This window comes from Convolutriloba macropyga, chromosome 4, assembly GCF_964194025.1.
Source record: "Convolutriloba macropyga chromosome 4, txConMacr16.3, whole genome shotgun sequence".
Lineage (NCBI taxonomy): Eukaryota > Metazoa > Xenacoelomorpha > Acoela > Convolutidae > Convolutriloba > Convolutriloba macropyga.
The window spans coordinates 63914077-63930689 of NC_134471.1; the positions used below are offsets into that span (position 1 = coordinate 63914077).

Here is a 16613-nt window from a genome sequence, read left to right on the forward strand (position 1 = left end):
ATACATTGGAGCTACTTTTGACGTGCTCTGCTATGACGGCCATTATTACCGCTACCAAAAATCAAATCGCTTCATATAATCAAATGCAGCAGTCTAATTGACTTCATCAGTAATTTAGAAAGCAAGCAATCAACTTCCAAATAATGAGAAGATTAATAGAAAATATTTTAAATCCAAATAAACAGGAGGCAATCCCTTAGGGAGAAAACTTCGTAATACATTTTTTACTGAAATTGCTGCCGATTGACATCAACTGACAATCAGAACGAAAGTTTTACCCACCACAATTTTTTTTATCCAAACAAAACGGAGGCAACCCCTTAAGCAACTAAATGCGTATATTTGGTTAATTACTAAACTTGCTGCCGAATGACATTAACTGACAGTCAAAGCAAAAGTTTCACCAAAACAAGTTTATTTTTAATCCAAATAAACTCGAGGCAATCCCATAGGGAAAAACTGCGTGACGTGTTAACTACTAAAATTGCTGCCGAATTATATCAACTGACAGTCGAGTCAAAAACTTTGCCCAAAGCACATATAAATTCTTCATTTCTTTGGATAATTTTTTGCGAACAATTGACGATACGAAAAGCATTTCTTTAACTGTTTCAAAATTTGCAACTTCCTACATACTTGTTTTGCAAATTCTGATTCATTGCTTACTCAAAACTAGCTATAACGTGGCTTGACAAAACTGGAGTAATAGTGCTCACTCATTGAACTGTCGGCGCATTTTTACCTCACAACTTAATGCGAGATTTTTTTGGATTGGAAAATAGAAGTAAAAGCCACTTCCAAACAAGTTAATATGTTGTTTCATTTTAAATGTCGTTGGAAGATAAATTAGATAACCAATCTAACGCGCTTCCTAATTGAAAGCGATTATCATAAGTTTGTTTTCAAAAGTTTTGGCAGCGTTCATTTGTGTGAGAAATAGTGTGCGTATGTCTGTGTATATGCGTGTGAGAATGGGTGTGTGTGTTTGTGTTTGTGTTGATTCGTGTTTCAATTATTCGTGGTATTTAATAAGATATTTTGATGGAAGACAATAAAATACCGACACACCAACGACCCGTGCTGACCTTTCTTGGCAACCATATCCAAGAGCCATATATGGTTCCATACACGCCATACAAAATTTTTTGCATGATCTTACCATGGTTGCCAAGTTTTCTATAAAAATTTTTTTTCGCGTTTCAGTGATTCCATGGAGGAGAGGGTATAGGCGTACAAAGTAGACAGGGTAAACCCCAAAAAGAACATTTTTGGTCTCTATGGCTCTTGTATGGCATCCAGGAAATCTTGTATGGCATCCAAGAAAACTTGTATGGCATCCAGGTCTGGCTCTTGTATGGCATCCAAGAAATCTTGTATGGCAACCAAGAATTCTTGTATGGCATCCACGAAACCTTCCATGACATCCAGGAAAGCATTTGAATTGACCATAAAGACAAGCAAACAATGAAGCGGCTATAAATGGTCAAGAGAGGATTTTTTCAATCATTTATTAATCTCGTAAGGTTGAGTTGAGAAGCATTTAAGGCATACAGGAAAACAAGAGATCTTTCAAAGTTTCAACAGAGACTTTTCACCCTAAAACATGTCACAGGCACTTATTTCACGCTTCTTCAGCCTACGTTTGAAATTTCGTATGGGCAGGTATATGGTTGCCAAGTTTTCTTGGTCACCATATATGGCTTGGATATGGTTGCCAAGATTTATCTATGGTGGTCAACCCAGGGATATTTGCACGTGTTTTAGTGCAGTGGGGCATAAATAAAAACTTTGTACGACATTTGTTTATGGAACGGGTATTTAATATAATCAATTTCTGCTGCAAGTAAAATATTTCATATAAGTTTTTGATTTTTTGTTTTTATGTAGTCCTCCAAAATATCTAGAACTATCTCGCTCGTGTAATGTCGCTCACTTTTTGTGAAAAATGCGTGGAAGGTTTTTATGAAGACAAAGTGGGAGAACGTGCTGTTCTATGTTTTGTTCTATTACCTTTTAATTTATCCGTTTATCAATGTTTAATAAATCATCTGCCATCATTGAAAACACTTTAAGAATGAGTAATTTTTTTCGGAACGAATTTAAAGTCTTGATCAGTACTTATCCGGGGAAATAGACGTCTTGAAGTGACAAAACGGAACTGATCATTTCTTATCTCAAGTCTTAGACTTGTGCAGACATGTCAAGACTTGCTCAAGACTTGTCAAGTCTTGAGTCAAGCTTTGGCCATAACGTGGCAAGTCTGGTTGCCAAGTCTAGACCAAGACTTGACAAGTCTTGTTTATAAAGTTTTAAGATAAATTTGTTCATAATTAATGCATCCAAAGACTGTTAAAAAAATTTTAACGTAAAATTTGTTAATCTGGCGAAACTATTTTTGAATTGAGTTTATACCAATTTGAAAGGTTCCCTAAATAAACCCCAAAACTAAACTATTTTCAATAGACAGAAAAACGTGGCCATGATAGGTATCTTTGGGCGGTATCAGATTCTTTCACTCTCTATCGAAAAAATATTGTTGAAGTGCGCGTGTTGTTTTGTGTTTCGTTTTTCATTTTGAACAGTTTTTTATGCGTTGAGCTTTGCTTTGAATGGTCAATATGAAATGCCCTCTGCCAGAGTTGATAGAACCTGATCATGACTTTTCCGATTTTTCATTAGTTCAACTGCAATAGTCCAAATGACGTAACAGGTAATTCAACAGTAAACGTTTATCAGCATGGTTAAGAGTATTTATTCTTGCTAAATCCTCCAACAAAATGGAATGAGATATATGAAGCGGAAACCTATCTTTCAAGTTTGGGTTGCAAATGCGCTGGCAACTAGTGCTTAACAGATTTATTGTGTTTGATTTTGCCTTCGTGAGCTAGTTTTTTCAAATTGGATTTCGTGAAATACTACTATCTAGTTAGATGGCCAAAACGTGGACAACGCAAAAAACAAAATATCGACTCAGTTCAAGCACCACAAATGGGCTGACTTAGACAAGAAAAGGTAGTTTAAACGAAATAAAACTTTGTCATCACTTGATGTACTATAGCAAATAAAAAGGAATTTGTTTATGACATGACCTGATATAGCCCGCACAGTAATTTCTCAGATATTGAAGAGATCAGTCACCGGTCTAAGTGAGAGAACAGAGAATTAAATAACATATGAACAGCAAAATTATTAAGAATGGAACTGACATTAAAAACGTGTGCTAAAAATCATGGAAATAGTATTTATATATGACCTTCCCATTATTCAACAAATTTTGAAATCGCACGAAACAAGATAATTAAAAATTACCAAACTTTCACCGGTTATGTAATATGTACAATATCCACGACTTTCAATCTCACTTAAATATTTTGCAAGATGTGTTTTCTCCCATATGTGAAGATTGGGTATGGATATGCTATAAAACTGAGGGCAATATCTCTTTTTGTAATGCGGCTCTGTTTCTGCGCCACAGGGAGTGTTTTTATGATCCTGTTTGTTGTTGTTTGATATGTAAACTTGATATCATATTCTCAAGTCAATAAAATAAAAGAGAAAACATTGGAGTATTTTTTATTGTACTGTGTTTTAGACGCCAAAAAAAAACCCGCTGCCAGAGTTGATAGAACTCGCTTATCACTTTTCCAATTTTTCTATTAATTCAAATACACTAGTCTAAATGACTTAATTGGTAATTCAGAAAACGAGCACTCAATTTTCACCTTTTATCAGCATGATTAGAATCATTTATTTCTGTTATCTCCTACCAGGATTTGAAATGAACTCTGTGAATTGAAAACTTAATTTTCATTTTTGCTCGGCTTTTGCGTCGCAAATGTTGTTTCAACTTGTAGATAACAGAATTATCGTTTTTGATTTTGATTGTTTGAACAAATTTTTTGAATCGATTTTGTGAAATACTACTAGTTATTTAGATGGTCAAAACGCGGATCAAAACACAATTTGAAATTTCGACTCGTCTCAAGCAATATAAATGGGACGACTGAGATTAGAAAAGGAAGTTGAAAGGAAAAAAACTTGATCATCACTTGATCGTACAAAAGCAACTATTAGGGAATTTGTTCATGAAATGAACAGATTGAGCCCGCACAATACCTCTCTAAGATAATGAAGACATGAGTCATCTTTGAGAGGACAGGGAATGAAATAAAAAATAAACAGCAAAATTACTAAGAATGGAAATGACATTGAAAATGTGTGCTAAAGATCATTGAAATAATACTTATATATGACCTTTATTTTTTTCAACAAATTTTCAAACAAAACAAACCAAAACAATAAAAAATCAACAATCAACAATCAACACCTGTTATGTAATATGTGCAATTTTAGGTAATATTTTTGAGTAGAGTGATTATCATTAATAAATAATAGCGTTTTATAGCAGATGGGAGCTGTCAATGCTTTTTTGTTCTGATTCTAATACTCACTATTCCGTAGATTTGATAGTGATTTTTGTTAAAAAGGCACCGTTCGATTAAATTTATCGGAGAGCAATGGCTAATCAACATAGAAGATTTATCGGTGATTGAATCGTTATATCCAGATGTTGATTGATCTCCTCCTCTGATGTTTTTTGTTTTGCTTTGCATTGTGTCTCGTTTTGATAAGGTTAAACATGTTGTGATTTTTCCTTCTGATCTGAGTGTGGGCGTTGATACCGAAGAATTAGTGGGTGAATCAGTTTCATTGGATGTTTCGCATAAGGATTTAACTTCGCATTTGGTTGGGTTTTTTCTCTTTTGGCAGATTTTGCGGTGCGGATCGACTTCTTTGTGTCGCAAACTGATTTTGTGGTTCGACTTGTTGTGGAGTTGTTGGGGTTTCTGACGTTTCGGGTTTCCGACGCCATTAATAGCAATATTGTGATATTTGAGCTTTTGTTTCGGAATTCGTATTTTTAGCGCTCGAGCTTTATTACTGCTTATTGATAAACACCAAATACTCAACACCTGGGTGACATCTTCGTCGAGTTTCTTAGGTCAACTTAGGTTTGCGCAACAATTCTTTTTTATGAACGGCAACTTTTTCTTCTAGAATTTTTTCGGTAATTTGGGCTGGGCGTCGTTGCTAAATTCTATAAATTCCGTTTTGTGTTCGTCCTTGGTGCCAAATTTCACTATATTAAAAAAATTGCCAAAAACCATTACATTAACTACTTCTTTTCCTGGTTCCAATATCTGACTTATTATCTTGCTGTTTTCGATTACCTAACTACCAGTAATCAAGACTTCATCAGGCCCCTCAAGGTTTCTCTTTGCCATTCTTTTTATTCATTTTTCAGACCAATCTGAAATTAACGTATCTTTCAGTGTTGGGGATAGCTGGAGTTGCTTTGGTTCAGCCAAACATTTGAACCTTCTATCATCATCCTTTGAATTTCTTTGTCATTCGGTGGCTTCTTAGTTGCGGCTCACATGACCTGTTCTATTTCAGCGTCGCTGCAAGTTCCCGTCTCTGCCCAATATGCCGCTGTCAGGTAAATATTTCCGGGAATGATCCTTTCGTCTGAATATTGATTGGTGATATTTTTGTACTTCGGCTCCTAATTTTGAATATTTTTCCTAAATTTAAGATTGAGATCTAAGAAATTTTGTTTTAGATGGCCTTCCAAAAAGCAAAAAGAGTTTCAAATAGTGCTGTTCAAGTTTTCTCTTTATTAGCTGTCTGTAATTGGGACGCGACTGCATGGGTAGAATGATTTAAGTTGAAGTGATAGCTTTGTTGGGTTCAAACAATTACCAAATTAAGGATATTGCCGTCAACGTGCGGCCACCGAAGTGTTGAATTAGATTCAACATTCCAAATTCTGGGGGAATTATTTGATGATAGATTAATTTAGTGTCAATGGTTCTTTGGTCTCAATAATTGTTCATAATATTAAAAAAATCACATTTCTGTTTCTTTGTTGTTTTTGCGGTGCGAATTCACTGCTAGTGGTTGAAAAAAAAACTGAGTGACTGACTTGATTTTGAGGTGCAGAAACAATTTTATAAATTCAGTTTGGATTTCGCGTCAGCTTTGGATTTCCATTTCAGTTTTGAGAGACTTCATCTCGTCACCAAACCGTTCTTGCTGTAATAGCGTGAAGATTATAATATTTGTCCCTCTCTTTTTTCAATGCTCGTTACCACTGCTGACGGTTTGCAATTGCTCAGTGATCGCTGCGTTTTTGGCTGTTTCGTCAACTAGCCTGCAAAAATTGTTAAAAAATAAATATTTGCTGATAGCTTAATATGGTAGAACTATTCCTTCCTGATTTATCTAATTCTTCACATTGTTCATATTGCGCATGTTTTTTGTTTTGCAATTTTTTCAGGTACTGAAGTTAGACACAGTCTCAATGCAAGTATGAGATTAAATGCACGAAGAACCACAACATACACAATGGCCAGCAACAAGTGTAGAGGCCTTGTGGGAGCTGAACGAGAAAATGCAGATTACATGGGGTAAAGAATAAGGTTTTGGATGAAAAGAGGCCCGATTCGACGAGAGATTGGATGGAAGTTCAGTCACTCGCAATACCCCACTGGTTTGGATGGAGTTATTTTGCAAAACGATTCTGCCAAAATGTCTTTTCGAGAAGAGGAGAAAACAAGGCTCGGTTATAATTTTTCTCAAAGAGGAATTTGGTCGCTCTAATTGAATTCGCTCTGCAAAATAGAAACCGAGAAAAGTTTATTTGAAAATTGGACTACGGAAAATGTAATGCATTGAGCCAATAATCTTCAAAAGTCGTCATTTTTGTGTCTCAAATTGAGCTGTGTTTCCACAGATTTTAATTAGAGGGGCGGTATTCCACTTTGAGAAACAATTTTGAGCAAGCCCTTTGTTTTTCGTTTTACGAAATAAAATTTTGACAAAATGATTTGCAAGATATCTTCATACAAACTAGTGAATTGCTGCGAGTGGGTTGATCTTCCCACTGCGTTTTGATCTTCCCACTATACGTTTTTTCCATGCCCAACGTACTCAGCAGTTTCTCCTTCAGCTGTCACGAAACTTGCACCGTTTTTGCTTATCTTTCTACTTGTCCTGCTCCATCTTGCAAAAAATCTCCAAACTGCATTGAGACAACTGCCTGGGTCTAATTTTGGTATGAAGTTCTATATGCACCCGTTGGACAGTGAGACATTTGAACAGCAAACACGTTGTTTTTTTGCGTTCTCTTTTGTCCAAGAGCCACTGTGAAAAAAAAAATAGTTCTTCCCAACACCTGTAAAAGCTGTTGAATCAACTAAGCATTCTTCAGTCAAATGTGCCCATTTTTGTGCTCGTAATTGCGCTCTGAATTCTCTGTATGTAATGCAACAGTTTTTGATTGAACTTACAGCATTATATATTCCCATGGTCCCCTTCTTCTGTACAGCAATGTTTTTACATTCTCAGTTTCTTCATTGGGAGTTTGTTCCTCGCGCAAGATAAGCTCAACTGCATGATGTATCCATTGCAGCACTAATGGCTCCCTTAGATTGAAGTCCATTTGAGTTTTGCCTATTCTGCCCTTTCAGAAATAATTCGCGATCCATCACGAAAAAAAGGATATTTTTATGCTTTTTCTATGTTTCCTTTAATGCTCTGAGAGATTTCATCTCTTCGCTGCACCGTTCTTGCTGTATTAGATTGAGGAATACAGCCCTCGCTTTTTCTATGCTCACTACCACTGTTACCGGTTATATCTGGCGGCACAGTTGCAATTGTATCTAACCTATTGTGTCTCAATTTGACTGGCCTGTTGAATTTTCAAATTTCTTTGCACTGAATAATAGCTTACTTTTTAGCCCTATGTTAGTAAGACCAATGCAAGTTTACTCTCTTCATGTGAGCTGAAAACTTGCTTCACTTGTTCTGGCTATTCACTTTCCGGTGGCTTCAAGCAGGCCTGCCCAGTAAGCCGCTAACTTTTCTTTGTGTCCCTCGATTTTGATTGCCCTTGGGCCAACGTCCACTGGGTTGTTGATACCACACATATGTTTCAATAGGAAAACATCACTCTTGACAAGTATCTCAGATACTCGGTTGGCTGCAAGAAAAAACAACTTTCCGATTAAAGTGGCTACTGCGTATCCACTGCAAACCGTACTTCGGTCTGACCAAAAACTGCAAAATGGTCCTTCAGTTTTTGTTTGCGTTTTTTCTGTTCTTTCAACCTCAACGCTGTTACTGCTGTTTCAAAAGTGGTTTTGAAAGATGTCTCCCGCGTCTTTGTTCAATGTTAAATGCTAAGTCGGCGGAGCCTCGTAGATTGAGACATTACCTAACGTATCTTCACATGCGTTAGTAGACACATGCAGTTCCGTTATCTCCCTCAGTCTATGTAAAAGTCTTCCATTGATGCTGGTTTCAGCTACAAATGAAAATCATTCTTTCGATATTAAAAGTCGGCTCTTTCTCAAAGCTATACTTCATTGTCCCAAGAATGTCCACTATTTGTTAAGATGCATAACAGAAGTCGTATCATATAGACGCTGGACCAGACAATTAATAATATAGGGTGAAACAGGGTGTCAAAGTCTCGTGTGTAAGAAAATATTTTCCTCTGATATAAGGCAATGTCACTTTTCCTCATGCAACAAAATTTTCCTCTGATATAAGGCAATGTCTCAGCAATATACAATCGTAGACCAAATACCTGATGTACAGTTCGTAAGAACCACCTATTTTGCTTTGTATCCAAGTTGTTGAGGAATCGATTGCAGCTGACTGAAGACTTTGATTGCTTCATCTGTTGTTTATTTCGACCTAATGAAATCATCCACATAGAAATGCGTTTGTTCTGCCTTTGCTGTAGTTGGATACATTTTTGTCTGGCCCCATCCCACTTGCTTGAGGCACTTGTTGCTCAAGTTGTAGAAACTTTAGTGCTCAATCCAGGACGCTGATTTTTGTATTAGTGAATACGTTGGTTAGTTTCGGGACAGCGTAAGAGCCCAAGCAACTTCTATCCTGCTCGGTAATATGCACTTCAAGGATCTTCAATTCTTGAAATGGGCTGTCAGGGCCATTAGTCTTGTACGAAGTGAACATGTCAATCCAATCAACCCAGGTATTAGATGAAGTCCTGCTATTAGATTGTCTTTTAGGCATACTTGTTTGATTTTCAATGCAGCTTTGCAAACACGTCGCACATTCCTAGGCTTGATGGGGTTTAGCGCAAGATGGTGGGGCACAAAACTGTCAGCATTCGGTACCTTTTGTTTATTGATCAAACAAATTTCAGGTCTGCGTCCTTTTGTAGTCTTTGCTCTAGTAAGTAACATTGATTTTCGTATTCACTTCGAACGAAAATGATGCCAACTCCATCAGTTGGAGGTACCGATTTCGAGAACGCACAAGTGAATAACGTTTCTCTTCGGCTTGTTGTAGTCGTGAGTGGTGTCCCAACTAGATTAACGGGTGTTCAGAGATCCAAAGACAAGTTTAATCAATTTTATAATATAGTCATTTCCTTTAGAAGAAGTTTTTTTAGTCTTCATATCTATTTTTCCAAGTAATCCTGCCATACTAAGCGTTCCTTGGGCTCGTAATTGCTATTGCCCACTCTGAGCGATGAATGAAACCGTTTATCCCCAATCAACGAACCTTTAAGTGTGCAGACTGTTGACACCACTCGTTATCGAGACCGAAACCATGTGCAGAAAGTTCATCTTTTCGTTACTCTTGATAATTGTGGCTGCGCTTACGTTGATTGTGCGATTGTCTCAGCAGTGTCAACAGTGTGATTCTTTCGTCCATTTGATATCTTGAGTGCAGCATTTGGTACATCTATTCATTCTGCAAGAATTGATTTTACATAATTGCAAACAAAGCTTGAAATTGCGCTGGCATTTGTTTTGTAAGCGTTTTTTCTCACTTCTGCGTACCAAACTGATAATGCACTGTATTGTTCCTGAGAAATGCAAAGTTCAAAAATTTCTGTGCGCCTTGAGCCAGCGGATAGTGATTAATTCGTATTTGCTTCATTTCCGTCGCAATCAAAATCGCACCAAGTTACAGTGTTTCTGAGAACTTTTTAAACATTGCCACTTTTCAAAAATAAGTAGACCAAATTAGTCAAATTAGTAGACCGAATCTTTATCGTCAAAAAATGCTAATTCTCTTTAACAACTTGGGTTAGCTTATCCGGTGCAAAAAGGGAGTGTTGAGTTTGTTTGAAGATCACCAACAAGCCTGAACAGGCCTGTACTCCATGAGCACGTTTACCAGGTTTTTGAAAGAACAAATCAGAAACTGTTCAGACCTGATGAACCTTGTGAATTCAACTGACTTTCCTTGCGTAGACTCTCCAGTCGAGCTTCGATGATGACCTGAGGTTTACACCCTAAACCAAAACGAGTGCTGGGGAATTCTCCTAGTATCCAACGCTTGATGAATGCCCGCGTAATTTTGTATGCCGTTATAAATGAATCTCACATACACTTGGTTCAGGGTTACTTTGAAGCGAGCTCAGGGTCAACTTGGTGGGAGAAGGTTGTCAATTCTGCTGACCCAAACGGACACATCTGTTTTCTTAGGAGTTGAATTGAAGGGCGTCCTTCCCCGCTCCTTGGTTGGTTGAGAACGCGAATCGTCATTCTCAAATGCCGTTCTTAATACTATGCGCACCGTATTGCATTAATCTTACAGTAGATGATGCTTGGTTTTCTGTTTCTCATTACGTAATCCTAGCTCTAGACTTTTTGCTTCAGAAGTTTCCTTTTAAAATTGGAATCGCGCCATTTTCGAACTTTGTGTGAAATTTCCTCAGCCGTTAGTCACTCCTTCGCTTTGCTGAAGATGTCTGAGAAAATTTTTCGTATTTCGAACGTTTTCACCTGTTCTGTTTAAAAAGTTTGCGCAACTGAACTCTGTTTTTCGGTGATTGAAAAAGAAACATGCGTTCTTTCACTGCTTGACTTCCGCCACTGTGCTCTGTAGTCAATTTCTCATTTCTGTTTGCAAGCTTTTGCATAATCTTCTAAGATAATGGATGTCAAAACTTGCTTTGCACTCCCCTGCATGCCTTAAATAGTCTTCAAAAAATTCTGCTCGAGATGCACTCTGGCTTCGACGCTGCAATTGCCCAAAGAATTCTTTCTTTCGGTGGTTTACAGTCTGTTGATAAAAAATCTTTAGCTAGTTTGGTTGATCTGAATATTCAAATAGTTAATGCCTAAACTGCGTTTAGTGTTACCTTCCTTCACTGAAACTTGAGGCTCTTTATCGTAATTTCCGACGCTTTTCTCCCCAGTTTATGATTGAGTTGCTTGGTTGCTACTGGCCTTTTGGTTTGATTTGCCTGTTTTTCTCAGGCAGGTATCGAACAAACATTTCTGTTCTGAATTGCACTTTAGGATTAGCCTCGCTCGCTTTTCAGTCTTCATTTTTTCGTTTTTAGTTAGATAGCGCAATTAGCACTCTCTTCATCAGATTGTTGGGCAGCAGCTCGCCTTCCACATCTTGAGCCAGCGGATAAAAGAAAAAGGTTGCAATCCAATCAAAGACAAGGAAGACATTACAGCACCCAGTTCGTTGCAGCCCGATGCAAATCTGTTGGGATATTAAATTTAAGCAAAAACTCTCCTTTGTTGTAGGTTCTTGCCGCACTACTTGATTTTCAGTTAACCCCAAAACCTAGTTATTTATTTTGTCTGACTTAACAATATGCTCCGCTTGGAATACAAGTAACTTACAAGTAACACACAAACAACCAAATATTGATCAGGTAAAGTTTCTAACCAAAAAAAATTCCAGCGATTTAGTTTTCGCAATTTGTAGCCCTGTATTTTGGCTACAACTTGGCTGCATGTTTCAATCTGCTAAAATAAACAGTGGTTCGCGTGAGGATCTATAAGATGTATACAAGTAGTAAAAACAATCAAAGTTTGATTCTCATTTGGGATAAAGGTCACCAATGTTGAAAATAGGCTAGACCACCTTAAAATTAGTACGAGCGTCCAATTCTGCGCTCCGAACAATGATTCTTTTACCGAGGAACTTTGTCCTCCCCCCAATAAAAACCTTTTGAAAAAATGAAAGGTAATTCTTTTTTTCCGAAATCAAAGGCAGTTAAGCGGTACAATAACTAAGAGTATATACAGGAACAAATCAATTAAACAACTACTTTGAAGCTCATAAAACTGTTCTTCCATATCCACTAAATGTCCAAAATTCAACTTTCTCATTTTTTCGTTGGTAGTTTTTCAAGCTCTTTTATACTGCTTCATATGTCAATTCTAACTTAATGATTGGATAGTGATAACTCTTGTATCAGATACTCTGAATACATGCAATTCGGGATACCCTATATAGTAACCTACGCTCTCTGAATCGGTACAAAAATTTGAGTTATCTGGATGGATACTAATTAGGTGCTACTTATTGCTACTAAATACGTGTGTTGGCAAAAGTGAACAAATCAATTTGGTCTTCCGTAGAATGTAGCGTCGAAGTTCGCTTCTCATGATACTCTCACTCTAATGTTCAATTTGGCCTTTAAAACCGTTTCATTTAATTAGCTCGGCATTAACGGCTAATATTAACAACAGGAAATGAATGTATTTAAATTTTCAATAAAAGTATGACCAGTTGTTGGGAGACAGATTTCGAACTGAATTGAAATAAAGTTGTTCAAACTTTCTTTTGTTGAGGTAATTCTGGACCTTTATACGATAATTTGGTTCACATTCGGTTTTTTTCTCATTCTATTTTCTATCAAATCATCATAATAACAGCGTCTTTGTGAAGTTAATTCTGCGTTTCTTTTTTCAAAACGAAATCAAAAACTTTTCCTACTCACTTCTGAGGATAATAAAACAGAGAAACCAAAAGTATATTTATTCCCATTTTTCCTGACAACTGCAATCGAAAATGACCTCCGAGACAATGCAATTTATTTAAACGTAAAAAAATGATGATAGATCTCAACAATGCCTTTCCGGAACTTCATACGTGGAGTTTTATTTATGTCTTCTTTCCTTATCACATCATTGCATCTTTGTTCTTTAATTGTGCCTATACAAAAAATAACGAAATAACTGAAATTAGATGCGTGTAATTAATTATACGCACCTAATCTCAAGTACTTTGATAATTTTGGGATGGGTGTAATGAGGTGTTTTTAATGTGAACGTGTGAGCTGGCTTTGGAAGCTAAATTTCATAGGTCATGGTGAGCTGAATTGTTTTATCTTTTCAAATTAAGAACAAAAGATGTACAATGTTTACGGTGCCCTGTTTTCTCAAAACTGCGTAAGCAATGACATGAATCAATTTATCGCATGCATTCTCCAGATATTCCGATTCAGAAAACTTTGTGAAAATTGAGCAGAATGGACGTAGTTTATTGGATCTGTAACTTCGAACATCCAACATTTAAACATTTCAAAACTTAAAAACCCTGAAAAACTTAAACTTCGAAACCTGTTCAATATTCAAAAATTCTTACATTTTGACACGTTTTGAAGATGAAGCACCCAGGTTGAGGTGCCAGACCGAAAGTCGATATGTCCAGACCGTCCCAGACGGAAAGTGTCTATGTCCAGACCCTCCCAGACGCAAAGTGCCTATGTCCAGACTTTCGTGCGTTCAAAATTTTTCGTGCGTTCATCGTGCCTTCAAAAGTCCTCATGTCCAGGCTTTCGTGCGTTCAAAATTGCCTATGTCCAGACTTTCGTGCGTTCCAAAGAAAAATTCGTGCGCTCAAAAATTCGTGCGCGCAGTATGATTCTAAAAGTCCAAAATTTCTTGACACTAATTGGTGAGCCTCGGAAGTTCCTTTTAAAGATAATTTTCGGGACAAGCTAAAAACTTGCATCGATGCAAGTGGCCCTCTGATTACATTATACGGCAATTTTCGGCACCAGTCAATGTTTTTTTTCACTATATATGACATTGTATGATTTCCGAGAAACTTTTTCAAATTCTACCGAAGATGCAAAATTGTTTTTGTTTTTCGGCTTCCAATTTTTTGTAAGATTCCTATATGATTTCAAATAAATCTTATGTTAAATTTGTATGACTACTAAGAAATCATACAAAGTCATATATGACTTAGCATGAATTTTAAGAATTATATATGACCTAGTACGATAACCAAGAGTCATATATGACCTGGTATGATACCAAAGAAAGTTGTATGATTGGTGACCTGGGTCATTTCTTTGAAAATATTTGGATACGTTTTTGTTGTATACTTCTTGGCCAAAAATATTCAAAGAACTGATGCAAGTTAAAAGCAAGAAGATAGATTTATTCTTTTTAACTGCACTCAAAAAATTACCGACTCAGTTTTCGTAAAAATGTTTAAAAAGTTTCTGAAGTTTAAACATTTGCTAAATTGTGGAATTTTGTTTGCTCCATTTTTCTTTGAATAGTGGTTAAACAAACCATTTCATGAACTTTTGTAGATAAATGTATTGCCGGTTTTTCCACAAATATCGATGCACATCATCGCGAAATTGTCCTATGAGTGATTATTGCGAAATACGACAGGAACCTCATTTTTCTAACGCTGTCCAAATAATTATCTCGGAAACTTTCCTGCTTAACATTTCCAGTAAAATTCTCCGGCCTTCTTTATCCAAATATGAGCAAGAAAAGCCCGTTAATAATTAGTTTATGCAATCATTGAAATGGTTCAAAACTTAGTTGATGCAATAATATGGAGTAAAATAAGGTATGAATGTGATAAAGGATTGGACCATTTAGATCATCTGGATTGGTTAAATATGTGAGTAGCAACACAAATACTTAAAATTAGCACTCTGCGACGTCAGTTTATGAGACGATATAACTTGCGTAGAAAGCGGTTCTACTTATTTTCACTCCAATTTAATTCAATCCCTTTAATTTAATACCATATATTCACCCCTCGATCATTTAACCCCCCCCCCCCACAAAATTTTAATATAATTTTTGTTATATTTTGTAATAAAAACATTGTCTTTTACTAACATAATTTTTTTTGTAAAAAATGAAAACGAAAAAGCTGCCTTCAAAATGCAAACACAAAAAAATATTCCTGGGTTTGGTTCACTTCCCGTCTGCATTTATTTGCCTTATTAAGTGATTAGATGAGATAACTAATTCGATAAAAGTAATAATTTAACTTTTAGTAATTGAGTCTTTAAATTTTTGTTTGACCATTACGAGCTAATATTTAAGAGATCAAATATGGCGTGTAATGAGGGAGGGGAGAAACTACTTTACTCATACCTCAGTTATTTTACCCCATTCCTAATCTCCTTTACTCTGACTCATTTGAATTGGTTTAAACTTTATTATCGTCAATTATAGGAAAATGATAAGTGGGGTGAAATAGAGGGCGGTTTATTGCGGTGTTAATTAAAATAGGGTTAAAACTGGGCTTATTATCGAGGGCTTGAAAACTCTACGCCCTAGAAAACATAGCTAAAGTATGTGGTGCCTTCTCCGCTGAGATTGTATCCACTGAATGACTCAGCATTTGAGGCGGAATGACTCAGCATTTAAGGCTATGAAGACTGAGCTAAATTTAAAAACAATCTTCTTTTTATAGTAAAAATTTTGAGTCTAATAAAGTGAAACAAAATGACATATATTTGTTTGCCAATATAAGATAACAGTAGTTTTTTTTAAAAAACCTCCTCCCCCCCCCATTGTTTGTACCTCAGTTTTTGATTCTTAATTGGTTCCAAAAATTAGCCTATAGAGCAAAAATTTTAATATAAAAGATTGTTGGATTTTTATTTTGAAAAGACGACGGCAAAGAGTATCACAATTGGGCTCACCCAGATCACGGAGAGAAGGACGAGTTCGACTTGTTCCATTATCAACTCAGGAGTGGAATCAATGTTGCTGATGTAAGTCAATTCGAACTTGAGTTGAAAAATCATTGGTTTTGAGAAACCAGATTTCATCGTTAGGATTTCATAACAATGAAATGATGAAGTTGTTAGTTCTGATATAACCGTGAAATAACTTGACACCGAGCCTCTCAGAAACAATCGAATTGAGTGTGTGTGTGTGTTCAGGTGGTGATTCAGTTGATTATAATAATTATGAATATGTACTGTGTTGTATGTTTGCTATCTGTGCCAGAGTTGAAGAAAATCGAGTTTGGTCTGGTGGGTATTCAGACTGTGGCGGACTTGATTGGCGCTGTGTTCTATGTCATCTATGTATGTCAATTATACTTGCAGAGATTCTTTTTCTACTGTACTCTGGACTACGCTCAACCTCACTCGATGTTTGGTTTAAAACGCGTGGACAACTTTACTAATGAAAATCAGGATGTGTTTGAACAAGTCGGTCTACTTACCGAATTTCAAGAGTATCCAGAAAACAGTCATGGTCCTCTATCCTCTATATAATGAAGCAGTCTTTGAAGCTTAGAGACTTTCCAATCTGGTAGCAATTTCATTTCTCCAAAAAGGCAAAAAATAAGAATTGACTGATATTGACTTGTAAATTCAACGGGAAAGGGCCAAACTCATCACGTTTTTTGTCAAATATGATCGAGTCCAACAGGTTTTCAAATACAAGAGATTACCCCTTTAAAAGTTCAATTTTAGAATATGACAAATATTGTCCTATTTTTAAGGCTACGAAATGATCGTTGTCGAGATAGGATTG

At 36.4% G+C, this 16613-nt stretch overlaps 1 protein-coding gene across 1 annotated transcript; it reads left to right on the forward strand.

Annotated features, from left to right (window-relative positions):
• The first annotated feature begins 564 nt into the window (after window positions 1–564).
• Window positions 565–16351, forward strand: LOC142338133 (uncharacterized). The gene is made up of 4 exons (XM_075387768.1): window positions 565–638; window positions 13293–13352; window positions 15738–15841; window positions 16013–16351. The coding sequence occupies exons 2-4, from the start codon at window positions 13331–13333 to the stop codon at window positions 16349–16351; spliced, it is 465 nt and encodes a 154-aa protein (XP_075243883.1). The 5' UTR covers window positions 565–638; window positions 13293–13330.
• Window positions 16352–16613: the final 262 nt, after the last annotated feature.